Source organism: Pinus tabuliformis, chromosome 8 (genome assembly GCF_031772625.1).
Source record: "Pinus tabuliformis cultivar Carrire ecotype Pingquan chromosome 8, CPIR1, whole genome shotgun sequence".
In the NCBI taxonomy this organism is placed as follows: Eukaryota; Viridiplantae; Streptophyta; class Pinopsida; order Pinales; family Pinaceae; genus Pinus; species Pinus tabuliformis.
The window spans coordinates 815667745-815684675 of NC_142294.1; the positions used below are offsets into that span (position 1 = coordinate 815667745).

General features: G+C 38.2%; 1 protein-coding gene across 3 annotated transcripts in view; it reads left to right on the top strand.

The window, feature by feature from the left end:
- PEX1 (peroxisome 1) overlaps positions 1-16931 on the top strand; it is a 326445-nt gene that overhangs the window by 173464 nt on the left and 136050 nt on the right. For all 3 annotated transcript variants that reach the window (XM_089372907.1, XM_089372909.1, XM_089372908.1), the window contains exon 11: positions 15732-15977. In XM_089372907.1, coding sequence (XP_089229033.1) covers positions 15732-15977 — 246 coding nt within the window. The remainder of the gene's footprint in view (positions 1-15731; positions 15978-16931) is intronic.

A 16931-nucleotide genomic window follows, 5' to 3' on the forward strand; every position in this document is an offset into this window, starting at 1 on the left:
CTTATTATTAATTATTTATTTTTAACTAATTATTATCATGAATTATTTTTAATTACTAATTTAACATAAAAATTTTAATTATTTATTAATAATTTTTAACTAACTATTATCATAAAATTATTTTTATTTATTTTATTTTAAGGGATTGGTCCCCCTAGGGTAATAATTTTTATTTTTTTTTATTTTTAATTACTAATTTAACATAACATTTTAATTATTTATTAATATTTTTTAACTAACTATTATCATAAAATTATTTATTAATATTTTTTAACTAACTATTATCATAAAATTATTTATTAATAATTTTTAACTAACTATTATCATAAAATTATTTTTATTTTAAAGGATTGGTCTTGCTAGGGTAATTTTTTTTTTCCCTTAAATATAATTTTTAATTATTTATTTTAACTAACTATTATCATGAATTATTTTTAATTACTAATTTAACATAACATTTTAATTATTTATTAATATTTTTAACTAACTATTATCATAAAATTATTTTTATTTATTTTATTTTAAGGGATTGGTCCCCCTAGGGTAACTTTTTTCCCTTAAATTATTAAAAAGGGTTTTGATCCCGGTACCTAGTCAAAAGTAGCTGTTGGTCTTTTTAGCCGTTGGAGGCTCTGCTCTGTCTATTTAACTTGCTAAGCTGGATTTGTTTCTTCAACTTGTCGTGATGATGAACCACACTGGTTGGTTCGAAACGCGTCGACAAATGATGTTTCATGTGATCTTCGCCGAAAAATCTTTTGTAAACTTGATATGGATCACAGAAACCTAAACTCTACTAAGAAGAGATACTCTGAATGATTGTGAAGAAAGTCCTTGTCCTCAAAAGAAGTCAAGAAGCTCTAGATATGGAAGTAACGTTGCTACTAGCCAATCTAAATACAATTCTAGACATCTCACCGGGTATAAGGAAATCTCAAATCTGGTTGAGAGGGAGACAAGTTTGAAGATTATTCTTGGGGACAACTCTACATATTCAGTGATGGGCTTTGGTACTATCAAATTTGATTTGGACTATGGAAAATCTATTATTCTTCATGAAGTAATGTATGTTCTGGAATTAAAGAAGAACCTAATATCTATTTCTGCCTTGGAAGACAAAAGGAGAATAGCCTTTATTAATGGAAAGGTACTAACCTTGCCGAAGGAATCCCCGATGAAAGATGCCTTTATCTTGGGATCTAGAGTGGGAGGACTATATAGAGTCACTGGAAGACCTCTTCTAGCAATAGTTGACGACATCAATGAGCTATGGCACCAAAATAAAGAAAAGTCTAGGGGACCATTCCCCTCTAAAAGATCAAGACCGATGACAATTCCAATCAAAATGATGTAACTGTGGTCGAAGAATTAATTATGAAGGATGGTGTATGGGATGGTGCAACTTCAAAATGGCTATATGCAAGATGAAGTATGAAGTAAATGGTAGAATTGAAAGGTACAAGGGAGAAGCAATGTGTTGAGTAGCCTCTGAGATTTGATGTATAGGATAGGAAGACTCCCATTAGCGGATTGAAGAAAGCATTATGTGGTTTGAAGCAAGCTCCTCGATCCTATGCCTAGATTGACAGTTACCTAGTGAAGTTTGGATTCACAAAACATAATGTCGATCTGGACCTCCACTTCAAATTGGTCTTGTTGCACTCAAATTGTCAAAGTTCCAACGAAGCAGAAGTACCAATTTTTTCAACAAGGATCGGATCACATATCAGCAGTGCGTGTGTCATGGTCATCCCATTATGCAAGTTATATATTGTGTGGATATATCTTTTGGAGTCATCGCAGTCATGTTTTTTTTTGTAATCGACGTTTCTAACCAACCTTTGTGAAACACTCATCTAGATCAGATGAGTGAACCACAGAAGTTGGTTAGAAACGCCGATTACAAAAAAAAACATGAATGCGATGACTCCGGAAGATATCACCACACAAGATACAGATCACAAAAGCCTCAAATCTATAAGTTATATATTTAAAATGATCTTAGTAAAACCATGAGTCTATGTAACAACTTAGGTAAGCCTATAATTTGACGACGAATTCCATCCTAGGAGGTTTTTTAACCTCACTAATTACCTGTGTTTTTCGACACAACTAATCAGAAGAGTTTCTTCCCTCTAGCTTAAACCTCCAAAGCTAGGGTGAAATTAATTGTCGAATTATTAGGTGAGTTCTAGTGTTTTAGTTGAGTCTGATGTAAAAGTGGTTTGGGAATAATTTAAGTTGTTTTATTACAAATCACTTGGTTTACTAGATCATATTGAGTCGCAGATGGGTTGTGTCTTGAGAGTCTAAGACGAATGTGTATTCTCTCTTTGAGTCTTATAAAAGAAAAATCATATGTATTAGAGGGTTGGAAAATTAATTAATCCCCTCGTGTAAATTAATTAATTTTCTGGCAAGATAAAATTAAACCCTAAGCCATAAAATTAATTAATTAGAGTCAAAATTAAATTTTCTAGGAAAAAAATTCTCCAAATGGAAAAATTCGTGGGTTTTGAAAGAATAATTTTTTAAAGATCCTCCACCAAGGGAATATTGTTTTTTTCAAGAAAATTTGGACCCTTGGACTTTGGTGGTTAAGTCAAAGTCAAAATTTTGAGGAAATTAGCTCTAAATAATTAATTTTGAGCTAATTAAAATGGAATTAAATGATAAATTCGAAAATTCCTCAAAAATAAGAAATCAAGGGCCAAGATTAAAAGATCTTGAAGTATTTATCAATGACCAAGATTATTTTGACAAGGATCAAAGAAACTAGCCGTTATTTTTCCATTTGGAGGATTTATCTATAAATTAGAGAGTCATTTGAGTCTCTAGTCATCTTGATCTCTGGCTAGAATTGCTGCTGAAACATTGTGTAAACTATTGTCCCGTTGGGAACTATTTTTTCTACCATAATAAAAGACTTTGGGGTGCAATTCAAGGTGTTCTTGCTTATTGATTTTTGGTATGTGTTGACTATGGGCATCTCTATGTTGTGTAATTCAAGAGTTAGAAAAAGATAAAAAGGCTTCAGGTAAATCTAAGATCCCTAGTTACGAAAAAGCTCTGGTCAAAATCAAAGAAGAATCAGATACAGTGAAGAAATTAACCAAACTGGTTAGGGATATGGAAATTAAACATGCCAAACAGATAAGTGACATGTAGAATCAGTTAATACAAATGGAAAGGAATGCCAGGATGCAAATGCAGAGTATGCCTCTTCAAAACAATAACAACAACAGAGGGAACAATAACAACCAATGGCCAAAAAGAAATTTCGCAAATGATCAAAGGCCTCCTACACCGCTTGATTCTGCTAACGTAGTTGATGAATATGTTCCTTTTTGCAAACCTTGTGACAGTTTTCACGAAGAAAGTACATGTGCTTTGGCTAGAAGAATCTTAGAAGAAAGTAAATATCAACGAAGTAATAAGGCAAGTCAAGTGAAAACCCATGTGAAAATATGATTTCTTCAACCTTTGGAATAAACACCTTCGATGAAGAAAAGGACCCCACTACTCAGCCATATGGTGATAAAGCAACTCAGGAACAAGTTCTCGAACATGCAAAAAGTAAGGGTTACACATATCAAAGGAAGGGCAAAGGGCAAAGTCAGAACAAGCAGGTTCCCGTCGAAAGATACAAATCTGGTTTGAACATGGATTGGGCCGCATGGATAAATAATGTCCTTGTACTTGAACTTTTAAAGATTCCATCTCAAAGGGCATATTTCTTCAAGGCTTTGGGTATGCTTCAACAAGAAGATAAATGGAATTAATCATCAGGACGAAGAAATCAAAATAATGGATATCAACTGTTATATGACTAATGAAATTCATGAACCATTCTTTCTCACTTTGTACATCAATGACAGATTACTTCACAATTGCTTGCTAGATTCTGGTGCATCTAAGAATGTTATGACCAAGAAGGTCATGGAACAATTAAACTTAAGAATTTCTAGACCATATCATAACATTTGTTCAATGGACTCTAGAAAGGTTGAAGTCTTTGGTGTGGTTAAAGATTTACAGGTTGCCTTAGCAGATTATCCATACAAGATCATCACCATGGATATTGTGGTCATTGATGCGCCAAATGTATGGGGGATGCTTCTCTCCCAGTAGTTTGCAACTGATTTAGGTGGATACATTCAGATGGATTTGTCTTATGCCACTATTCCAGCAGCAATAGGTGGAATGGTCAGGTTATACAGAGAAGTAGAAAGAAGATATCATGTGGAAGTTCCAAAGAAGTTGGAAAATGGTGAACAGGTTGTACCACAAGAACATTCGCCTCATTTTGAATCAGAGATATGTCACTTTTTCCACCACCCATCCCCTTCGCCAAGCAGAAAAAGAAGGTTTCAGATTGACAGAGATATGCAATGCAGTGATGAGCAGTCACACCGACCTAAGAGGGTCAAACTTCAGCAAGGGACATCTAAAAAGCAACCGAGTGATCTACCAATCAACGGACAGATGCCCGAGATTGTTCCTCACTGATGACATTTGATGCCATGGGCATCATTTTGTATAGTATCTCTAACCCTACTCCCTTTCATTTATGTCATTAGCTAGTTTATTTCACGCATTTATATTATGTTTTTTATATTTCAGTTTGTTAGGATAGATTTTCTATTCCAGCGGTATTTTCTATATATGCATGATGATTTCGATGTTGAATGGATATCTATTTGATGGACTTTTGTTTCCTTGGATGCAAGATTCTGGGATTCTCATGTTACTTCTTGGAAGCAACATGTCCCCATATGGAGCCAGATGTTGCACTCAAATTGTCAAAGTTCCAAGGAAGCGGAAGTACCAATTTTTTCAACAAGGATTGGATCACATATCAGCAGTTTGTGTGTCATAGTCATCCCATTCTACAAGTTATATATTGTAAATGATCTTAGTAAAACCATGAGTCTATGTAACAACCTAGGTAAGCCTATAATTTGATGAAAAATTCCATCCTAGGAGGTTTTTTAACCTCATTGATTACTTGTGTTTTTTGACACGGCTGATCAGAAGAGTTTTTTCCCTCTAGCTTAAAACCCCAATGCTAGGGTGAAATTTATTGTCGAATATTTACGTGAGTCCTAGTGTTTTAGTCGTGTCTGATGTAAAAGTGGGTTGGGAATAATTTAAGTTAATTGATTAAATTGTTTTATTACAAATCACTTGGTTTACTAGATCATATTGAGTCGCAGATGGGTTATGTATCTTGAGGGTCTAAGACAAATGTGTATTCCCTCTTTGAGTTTTGTAAAAGAAAAATCATATGTATTAGAAAGTTGGAAAAATAATTAATCCCCTCATGTTTAAAATTAATTAATTTTTCTAGCAAAATAAAATTAAATCCTAAGACAGAAAATTAATTAATTAGAGTCAAAATTAAATTGTCTAGGAAATTAAATTCTCCAAATGTAAAAATTCGTGGGCCTTGAAAGAATAAATTTGTAAGGGTCCACCAAGGAAATATTGTCGTTTTCAAGAAAATTTGGACCCTTGGACCTTGGTGGTTAAGTCAAAGTCAAACTTTTGAGGAAATTAGCTCAAAATAATTAATTTTAAGCTAATTAAAATTGAATTAAATGATAAATTCGGAAAATTCCTCAAAAATAAGAAATCAAGGGCCAAGATTAAAAGATCTTGAAGTATTTATCAACGACCAATATTATTTTGACAAGGATAAAAAAAACTAGCCGTTATTTTCCATTTGGATGATTTATCCATAAATTAGAAAGTCATTTGAGTCTCTAGTCATCTTAATCTTTGGCTAGAATTGCTGTTGAAGCATTGTGTAAGCTATTGTCCCGCTGGGAACTATTTTTTCTACCATAATAAAAGATTTTGGGATGCAATTCAAGGTGTTCTTGCTTATTGATTTGTGGTATGTACTGACTACGAGTATCTCTATGTTGCGCTGAATATTGGTAAGGTTTGTTTTTATCATTAGGTGGAGTTAGAATCATACTATTGATAGTTTTGGGCTAATATTAGGTGGTTTGATTCCCCATGTGATCTAACAATTTATTTTGAGATAAATTCATAGTGCCTGTAGGTACTTCAGTCCTTGGCCTCCAAGTTCACAAACTTGGGCAAGAATCACTGTTGCTTGGAGCTCTAGTTTTTATATGGTGGATTTAATCTTCACTTGGGCTATTGTGAATCATTAATTTTTCTAAAGCGTTTTAACCCTTCTTTCAAGTAAAAAATATTATAAAAATTATTTTCTCAAAATCCATTTTGAAAACCCATGTATATTTTGTAAATAAAATTGTAATTTTTTTTTGTAACTAGGGTTCGGGTTTTAGATTTATTTTGTATATATTTCAGGTTTGGGTGTTTCTATTTTCATTTTTGCAAGTTAGATCAAGGAGTTAAGTGGAAGAAGAGCTAGATCTAGGCCTCTTGAGGGTAAGATTTAGTCTCTTGGAAAATTTTGCAGGGCTTCCATGAAAGAATTTTTCAGAAAATCAAAGAGTTGAAGCATAAAATTTTTTGGAGCATGGGTTTCAAACTTTTTCAGGGCTTCTAGCTCGGTTCTGCCCTCCTTCACCTTAGTGTCAGCCTTTCTGCCCTCTGGGTCTTGGTTTTCAACCTTCCTGGGGCTACTCGTGACCCCTTAGGGATGTGACTTCCCTTCCTTGCCTTAGCCACAGGCCTAAAAGGCCTTGTGGCCTCCTCTTTGGCCCTCCTAGGCCTGCCGCGGGTCTCCCCTCCTCTCGGCCTCCCTCCTTTCCTCCTTCCCTCCTCTCAGCCCTCCTCCTCTAGCCCTCCTCAACCCTCATTCTCCCCTTGACCTTCTTCCCTTCGACCTCCTCTCTTCCTTCCTCTAGCTGCAACTCTCTAAGGGCTTGCGGCTCCCTTGTGGAACCTTTTGGCCCTAGGCCTGAGGCCTTAGCCCCTAGACCGTCTTTTCCCAAATGCTAGCCTCTCTGGGCAAAGCGTTGGCCCTTCTTGGCCATTTCCAGCCTCCTTGTGACCTGTTCTATCATCCTAGCCCATTTATCCCCGCAAATTCGCTTCCCTTGTCTTTGTTCTCCAAATTTCGGCTTCTTTGGCTCCAAAGTTGACCTAAAACCCTAATCTGAAGATTTAAGGCTAAATACTTGGCGAGTTTGTAGGATTAAGGTCTCAAAATTCATATTTAGCAAGCAGCAAAGTAATCCCAAAGTTTCAATGATTTTTAACAGTGGGATTTTCAAGGCCTTGGGCCTAGGGTTTTGACCTCCAAACCCTCATTTTGCTTCAGTTTCATTATGATAGTTGAATCATTAATTTCTAAGCCCTAAAATCATATTCTAATTGGTCAAAATCGATTAAAATTGCAAAATCTATTTTTTCACAAGTTTTGGCCACTTGGGCATCTCTAATTTGACCTAGATCTAACATTTTAGCTTGCTGGAATTTACTGCATAACTGTGAAATTCAAGTCTGAAATATTTCTGAAGCATATACTTGATAAGGACTAAAAATCTTGAATTTTCAGTTCCCGGGCAAAACTTACTATTTTTAGACATTTGGGGCAGCGTATTCAGTATTTTTAGCTTGCTGATCTATAACTAACTTACTGCTGTAATTAGTTTATCAGTTCTAAATTTTCTGAATCATATTCTCTAAAACACTCAAAAATTATTTTTTTCAAATTTTGTGAAAATTTTCTATTTTTAGAAGTATTGGGCATCTATCTCTAGTTGGGTTAATTTTCTGATCTGTGATTAATTCACTGCTGTAATATTCATATCAGATCTGAAAATTGCTAAGGAAAACTCACCAAGAGCCCTAAATTTGAATTTTTCAAGTTTTGATGCATTTTGCTATTTTTGGGCATATTGGACATCTATCTTGAGCAGTTTTTATCTTGTTGATCTGTCTTTACTTATCGCTGTAATCTTAAAATTAGATCTGAAATATTGCTGAATACACCACCATAAAGTGTGCTAAAGAAACTAATTTACATTGCTAGTCAAATTGGAAATTTTATGCTTCAATGTGTTGAGTAATTTTCATTATTTGGAGTGGTTTATGCACTGTTGTTATACATTGGTAAATCTGAATTTTCTGAAGTAGTATTGCTGATATAAACTGTCATAAATCTGTGATCAACATCTTGATTGACTACTGTTAGCATTTGACATCTTGGGTATCTTGGTATATTGTTGAAATTTGCACTTGTATCCGTAAGCAATTTATTTTGTTTAAGATTTGCAATTCACTACTGATAAGTACTCTTAAAATGTTTCTAATCAAAGTACTTAAACAACTTAATAAAATTTTAACTCAAAACAAATCTCACTCATAATCTCTTGCATAAGCATTCTAGATCTAGATTTGCATTAATAATTTACCTCCTAGCATAAGCTAGGTTGATAGAGATATAGGTCAATCCTTTCTATCTAGCTTGAAGGGCGTCAACAACTCTTTGGTGGTTAACATGGTGACCTTGTAGTTGTCAGAGCCACAATCTCTACAGTGCCAGAGGCATCGAGTGATAGAAGCCTAATAGAAGGTATTGTTAATCAGGCCCTAGCCTGCTTCCTATTAGCCTCGTTCCCACAACCTACCTTGGAGCCAAGCTTCAAAATAGTTAAAGGAAGGTTACACTTAGACTAGGCATTTAACTAAAATCTACCAAGATCACTGCATCTCACACAGGTCCTAGGATTTTCTTATCATATAGGTTAGTCAATCATTCAAGTAGCGGGTGTCCATCCGGTCATTTGGTTTCAATTCATAAGAAGCAAGAATTTGTAACTCCTTTAAGGCACTGGTCTCATAATAGAAAAATCTAATTTAATGAATAATCTTGCTTAAATTCAACCAAGTGGCTAGGTCACTCATATGTGTCTCCTAAGTAAGTTGATTCTCGACTTGCTTTCCTTCACTTCATTCCATAGGGACTACCCCCCATAGCCTGCTGTTAGGAGTGAACTAGAAGGAAGTGGGTGGGGATTAGAGTGAGAACCCCCGTCCTGAGCGTTTTATTGGTGCTTGTACAATCCTAGCGACAACAGGTCCAAGGTATGACTTTGATTTTGATTTTATATATTGATGTTCTATTCTTGATAGGCAATGAGCCTCCAATGATCAAGTGTAAGAAGGATTGTGGTCTGAGATATACTTCCAGAGATATGAGACTATAATATATATGGATACACCAACGATGATTGGGCTGAGAGACTCTGTCATACTTCGACTGATGAACAGATTGCAGCATGGATTGATGTGACCTTCCCGAGTAAGGGTCCAGACTGATCGAAGACACTGAGGGGGAAGAATTGAGATGTAGGGCTCTTGGGTTGAGGGATCTCTGGACAATATTATATCACCTGTATTTGTCACCCATAGGATGGAGGATGTTGCTCCCCTATCTTGGTCTAACAGAGTATACCCCAGTTGGCATCTGCCTTTCCCACTCATTTGGCCAATGGGTGTTGGCTACTTGAGTTAGGCGCGATCCTTACCATCTATGGTAAGTGGCATCCTACTCAAGCTAGAGATGTAGGTGTTCTACCACTGAATTTTGAGGGTCAAACAAATAATAGGATAGGCACGATCCTTGCCATTTATGGTAAGTGGTATCCTTCCTATTATCGCCAGGCAGTGGGACAGGTGTGATCCTTACCTCCTAAGGTAAGTAACATCCGTCTTATTGTCTATGGTTTCCCAGGTCATAGCATTGGCTCCCCGTTAGTAGAGGTTTCCCGGGTTGTAGCATTGGCTCCCATTGGCAGAGTTTTCCCAGGTAGCAACATTGGCTTCCCGCTGGCAGTAATTTCGAGCGATAGCAGTGGCTTCTGTTAGTTTTTGTAGCATCGGATGTGTTCTAGCCTTAAAATTTTGTGGAGAGGCTAGAATACATGAGATCTCCAAAGCCCAGAAATCGTTTATGGAAATTTCGCCTAGAAATGACTTAATTAGATTATTAACCAATTTTTAAATATTTTCTAAGTCTAAACTTAGGGAATATGGTTAATCAATCAATATTAATTAAGTCAAGGCGAGAACCATCTAGAAACACACACAGATCGATCCAGAGATGATCTTAGCCATCGATTATGTTTTAATCTTGGCTGTTGGTGCTCCAACAAAGGATTATAAGAGGGGATTGATGTGGTGATGGAGGACACACTTGAGCAGTTCGATTTCTTGGAAAATTGATTTCCTGAGTAGCAGCAGTCAGTGGTCGGAGAGAGAGTCAGAGGTCGAAGCAGTGAGAGGGGGGCAAAGACAATGGAGCTGGAGGAAGGTTTTCAGATCCGGTGAGTGCATTTGCAGAGAGGCAAGAGAGCCACAGAGAGGCTGATGCTGGGGTAGCGCAATAGCCTTTAATGGCAAAGTCGATTTGCTGGGAGAGATTGACGTTTTCAGTTCCAGAGCCTGAGAAGGAGTCCCAGAGTGTCGAAGAAGCGTCTTTCTGGTCAGCAGAAGGCAAAATGACTTCATCAGAGTCCAGTCCGAGGCTAGACCAACGAGTTACACAGAGGTTGATGCAGAGGCTCAGAGGGCCGAAATTCTGAAGGCAAGTTGTGTCGGGAGATTTCCTGTCCTCTCCAGATTTTTACCAATATTTCTCTGTAGGATTGCCAGTTTCAACATCCAGTTGTACTCAGATTATTACACTGCTACATAATAATAAAACCCTCAGTCGCTGCATCGGTTTTCCCAATTTGGGTTTTTCCGAGGACATTTGTCCAAAAATAACTGTGTTAATTTTATGTGTGTGTGCTAGCATTTCTTCCAGCGTTTATTCTTCCACAATTTTATTTGTGTAGGTTGCAGTGTGATTTATTCAGTATTTGCTGTAGCAAACAATAAATAAATTGTTAAATTAAATTAACAATTAGGAGAATAATTTCCAGTTGTTGCAATAGGATTCCAGTTTGGAATTTTCACATGGTATCAGAGCGCAGTTGATCAGCTGGAGAGCTCAGAGGCAAAGAGAGAAGGAATTTCACTGTTCAGTGTGAGCAGCAGATTGAAATTCCCAGGGGCAACGCAGTCACTTTGCCAAGAGGCCGAGTTACTTGAGGAGATTCGATTTTTCTGAGTGAGGGGCAAAAAAATTTGATCTCTCCAGATCGAGTGATTCTAGAGGCAGAGGGAGTAGCGCCGTATTTTTTTTGTGGAGCAATCTCTAGCTGGATGCAGTGGTTTTGCAGCAGTGTGCTAGAGTAGAGCCAACGTCAGGGGGAAGGAAGAAGAGCACACAAAAAGGGAAAATTTCCCTTAGGGAACTTCTAGTCTCAAGAAGTTCGATTTTATCTTGCAGATCGGTAGTCATTGTGAGCAGATTTTCTCACTCCAGAAGGGAGTGCGAATAGCTAAGCAACAGCTGAGCAGAAGGAAAGAGGATATTTTTAACATTTGTTGAGATGACCACTGCTAGGCTTCGTGATAAGGACAGGTTGGATGGAGCTTCCAACTATGTCATCTAGAAGGCAAGGATGTCCTTCCTTCTGGATGAGTTTGGCTTGAAGATGTATATTGATGTAGTGGTGGCAGTGCCCCAGGACGCAGATCAACTGAAGGAGTACAAAAAGAAGATGGTACAGGCAAAACGTTTGATCCTAGATGGTGTCTAGGATCATGTGGTTTCACACATAGTTGGAAAAGATACTACCAAAGAGATGTGGGATGCCCTCTCTACACTATACCAGGGTACTTCCAAGTAGCGGAAGATGTACCTAGAGGAGAAGTTGAGGTGTGTTAAGATGCAGAAGGGGGAAGGCATAAACCCCTTCCTCACCAGGATTTAGGAGATCTGGGACCAGCTTTGCCTCAACCCATAGAGCTAGTGCGATTGACACTCAACAACGTCTCAGAGGAGTGGCATTTATTCGTCCAAAGTATCTTGGGCAAAGATACCTTGCTAAGGTGGGGCAAGATGTGGGTTGATTTGCAGCAGGAGGAGTTGAGACGAGCTCTGTTAAAGAGCTCCATCAGTGGCAGCAACAACAACAGATTGAAGGTGGTGAAGGAGGAGGAGAATTGGCCCTCGCATCAAAGGGTCCCAGTCATGGGTAGGGGGAGCTGAGGAAGAACAAGAAGGACCTCTCAAAGGTCACGTGCTTCAATTGTGGTGAACTCGGTCACTACAGTACCTAGTGTCCTCTCAGGATGAAGGACAAGGAGGAGAAGCAGGACCAGCAGGCAGCTTCAACAGAGATCGACAGGTTGTCCTCTAGATTGAAGGAAGACTTCGCGATGTTCGTAGATATACCTCTAGGAGTGAGGTGGGGAGATTTGGTGTTGTAGCCCGAGAGCATTATAGATGGGCAGGATCCTTGAGGTGTCCACCTCATGGATCAATACCTTGCTATGGGGGCCCATAGTATTCAGTAGCTGGATGGATCAGTGACACTTGATGCAATCAGATGCCAGAGTGATAGTTGCAGAGACTAGTAGCAGTCAGATGCTGGGGAGCGCAGTGCAGAGTTGGCAGTAGTGCAGTTGGCACATTGCAGAGTCAATAACAACGCAAAATCTTTAATGATAGTGCAGATACTAGTAGCAGCCAGAGACTCGGGTGACAGATGCATTATACTGATCACAGTTGATTCAGTATTTTGGATGCTTTTCAGTTGCAGATGTTGTAGTTGCAAGAACAATAGATGAGAGGGAGTTGTAGTGAAAATGCAGTGTTGGCAGCAGTGTGGCATTGTCAGCAGCAACACAGATGCAACGTATATCAGAGTTGCGTAGTGGTTGGTGGGCAGTATGGCTAGACATCAACAGCGTGATAGGAGATGATGCAAAGACAAAGTGCTATTACAGGGGTTGCAATAGCACTAGAACACGTTCCTCGCTAAGAGGGAGTGTTAGTTTTTGTAGCATCAGATGTGTTCTAGCCTTGAAATTTTGTGGAGAGGCTAGAATACATGAGATCTCCAAAACCCATAAATCGTTTCTAGAAATTCCGCCTAGAAATGACTTAATTAGATTATTAACCAGTTTTAAAATATTTCCTAAGTCTAAACTTAGGGAATATGGTTAATTAATCAGTATTAATTAAGTCAAGGCGAGAATCATCTAGAAACACACATGGGTCAATCCAAAGATGGTCCTAACCATCGATTATGTTTTAATTTTGGCCGTTGGTGCTCCAACAAAAGATTATAAGACGAGATGGATGTGGTGATGGACGCTTGATAGTTCGATTCCTTGGCAGATCGATTTCCTGAGTAGCAGTAGCTAGTTGCTGGAGAGAGAGTCAGAGATCGAAGCAGTGAGAGATGGGCAGAGACATTGAAGTCGGAGGAAGGTTTCCAGATCCGATGAGTGCATTTGCAGAGAGGCAAGAGAGCCACAGAGAGGCTAACACTGGGGTAGTGCAGTAACCTCTAGAGGCAAAGTCGATTTGTTGGGAGAGATTAATGTTTTCAGTTTCAAAGGACGAGAAGGAATCCCAGAGTGCCGGAGAAGCGCCTTTCTGGTCAGTAGAAGGTATAATGACTTCATTAGAGTCCAGTCTGAGGCTAGACGTCTAGCCAGCTACGTAGAGCAGCGCATAAGCTGACATAGAGGCTTAAAGGACCGAAATTCTGAAGGCAAGTTGTGTTGGGACATTGCCTGTGGGTTGAGGAAAATTCCTCTCCAGATTTTTGCCTATATTTCCCTGTAGGATTTCCAATTTCGGCATCCAGTTGTACTCATATTATTTCACTGCTGCATAATAATAAAACCCTCAGCTGCTACACCGGTTTTCCCAAGTTGGGTTTTTTCGAGGACATTTGTCCAAAAATAACTGTGTTAATTTTATGTGTGTGTGTGATAACATTTCTTCCAATGTTTATTCTTCCGCAGTTTTATTTGTGTAGGTTGCAGTGTGATTTATTCAGTATTTGCTGTAGCAAGCAATAAATAAATTGTTAAATTAAATTAACAATTAGGAGAATAATTTCTAGTTTGCTGTAATAAGATTCCAATTTGGAATTTTCACAGCTCCCCGATGGATAGAGAGTGGTGGATGAAGCTACCTTATGATTCTTTTTCTTTAGATTCGAGAATGTTTTGGCAGATAGAGTCGAGCAAAGATGGGACATGATATGATGACAGGATACTTGCGATGATTACATGATGCAGTTGGAATTTCTCCCTAGCTGAGAGGGAGTTTAAATTTCTGGTAGCTCAGTGATAAATTCCAACTATTAGACTAGACTCCTCATTCCGAGAGGACCAAAATTGACCTTTGAATCACTGGAGTTGGATAAGGGAAAGTGAGTTTTTGAATTGAAACCCACAATGTCACATTTGATCAGGTCGGCCCTAAAGTGAAATGGACACCCTTGGAAGCCTATAAATACAAGTCAAGTGACCCTCATTTGGACATCATCATCAAGCATCTTCTTCTCTCTTCTTTGGATTGGTTTGCACAGGTCTAAAGTGAGTTCGTGGAATTTGGTTCGTACAGGTCCGAGATTGTAGGGTTCGAAGCTCGCACGTGTGATTAGGGTTTTTGGTTTCCAGCCGTAGGGTTGACTCGTGGAATTTTCATCTATAACCGCAGGCATGCAGGCTTATCTATGCGGTTGGAGCATCTCAACCGCATGCATAACTCTCATTCCATGCGATTGGGATCTAGGGTTTCAGTTTGACAGTTGATCGTAGTTGATCATAGTTGACTGCAGGCACGTAGGTCCATCCGTGTGGTTGGAGCATCTCAACTGCATGCATAACTGTACTTCCATGCAGTTGGGATCTAGGGTTTTAGTTTGACAGTTGAGCACAATTGACTGTAGGCAATAAAAGTTGACACTGATCTCTGTTTTTGCTGAGAACATATTTCTGGACATTGTTGGGTTAATTTTGCTGGATGATTTTGTAATGGCTCATTGTACTGTTTGCTGAACATTTTATGACAATCTAATAGAACGAGAATTACAAAGGGTTTTCCCCCTTGTGGGGTTTTTCCTTGGTCATTGACCAAATCTGGTGTCTCTTGTTGATGTGTTGATTGTCTCCTATTGTCATTGCATTTACTGTTCTATCTTCAATTATTGTTGATGATTGGAAATATTACTTATTGTTGAAAGATTGCTAATTCAAGAATTGAATTGGGCTTAAGAAATTGAAACAGTATAGAGTAGTGTAAAATTAACATGCTCTACACATTTTTGGGGTTTATGGGTTGTTACATGCATCAAGACTTTGGTGCTTTGAAAGTGCACCAACACTAGAATTAATTTCTAACCTTCACAAAAGGTCTCATCATTTCTGTTGTTCTCCCATTAGATTATGCTATTACTGAATATACTGGAATATTTCCTGATTTTCATATATAAATGGTCTGTGATTTATTTTCCTCAAGTTCAGAGGAGGCACACTCATGTTCACCTCTTTCTTTTTCCTGTTTTAAGAATATTCTTATATGTGAATGATGACATTTCTATTTGATTCCAATGACAATGATTATACAATGAGAGCAATGTGGTAAACATAGCATCATTTGGTACATTTTGGGATGTAAGTCTTCGATTCACTTTAAAATTGAATGTTGAAACTTGAAACTAGTCATTTAAGAAAAATTGAATCCCTTACTAAAGTATTTTGTGAAGATCTGAAACTGCATGTGGTACTTTGAATGAAGTTCTGTTAAGTTTGAAGTTTGCTGTTGTGTCTTGATATTTTCTTATGGTGTATTCAAATAATTTGAAAATAACAGTCCTATTGATTCTCTAATCTCTTAGCTAATTTTGAAATTATTGAGGTGGGTACAGGAAGTCTTGGTGGACAGGGCCATCCATGCAGCAGCAGTACGGTCTCTTTCTCTCCAGAACTCAGAACAGTCAATATCTACAGAAAACTGCAAGAAACCAGAGTTATTTGGTGAAGACTTCTCAAAAGCTCTTGAGAATTTCCTTCCAGCAGCTATGAGGGGTATTGCAAAATCTAGTAGCCAAGGTGGGCGTTTGGGGTGGGAGGATGTTGGTGGCTTGTTTGAGACTCGCACTGCTATCAAGGAGGTAAACTTCCAACCAGATTACCCTACAAGAAAGTTACTTGTGATCTAGTTTTCTTTGCATGCCATTGCCCATGATGAAGCAAGGGGGAAAATTGTTCTAACATTTGAATTGTTCTGTAATTAGATATTATGCTTAATCCATACTCTCTTCTTTTCATTCACCTGTGCCATCATTATGCTTATTCCATACTTTCTTCTTTCCATTTGATTGTGCCATCATTCTTTGGGAGGGATTTTCTCATCGCAGAAATTCTGCATACTAAGCACCCTTCAGATGCTGTGAATCCCCATACAGAGAGAGAGAGAGGTCATTGTGATGGTGTCCTCAGCATGCTATGGCTAGAGTACCACAGTATTGTCACCTTCATTCTAGGCCTTGTAGATCTGCTTTTATCCAACGTTGAGGACCTTCTAGTTCTCTTTATGTGCATCACATGACAAGGGGATAGGCATACATTACCAGTGTTCTTTCTACTTCTGGAGTTTCATTGGCCTGAGATATTAGGAGAGATTTTAGGGCAGGCACCCTATGTTGTCTAAGAATTATCTAGTCTTTGCTTCTAGCCGTGAACACTCTCACATGGATATTTAAGATCCAGTATTTGGCTTGTCGAAGTGGTGGATGATGTCTGCATTGGTCCTTTCATTTCTGTTTCAAGCATTTATAGAGACATGTGACAGCACCTATCTCTTGTCTCGGCTTCCTGCTTTGGTGTTCATCTTTCCTTGACAGCTTTGTATGTGTAGCTTATCCACCTTGAGTCTACCCTCTCTGGCTATGATTAGTTCACATTATTTCAGCATCTCAGTGTTTAGTTAAAACTTTTAGCCTCCAGGGTAGAAATTAGTTGCTTTCTCAGTCCCCAGGGTTTTTTCCTACATCAGATCTTTTCTGTTCTGTTGGATGTAATTTCAAGTCCCACTGGACTTCTCTTGTCATTCATGGACATTAATA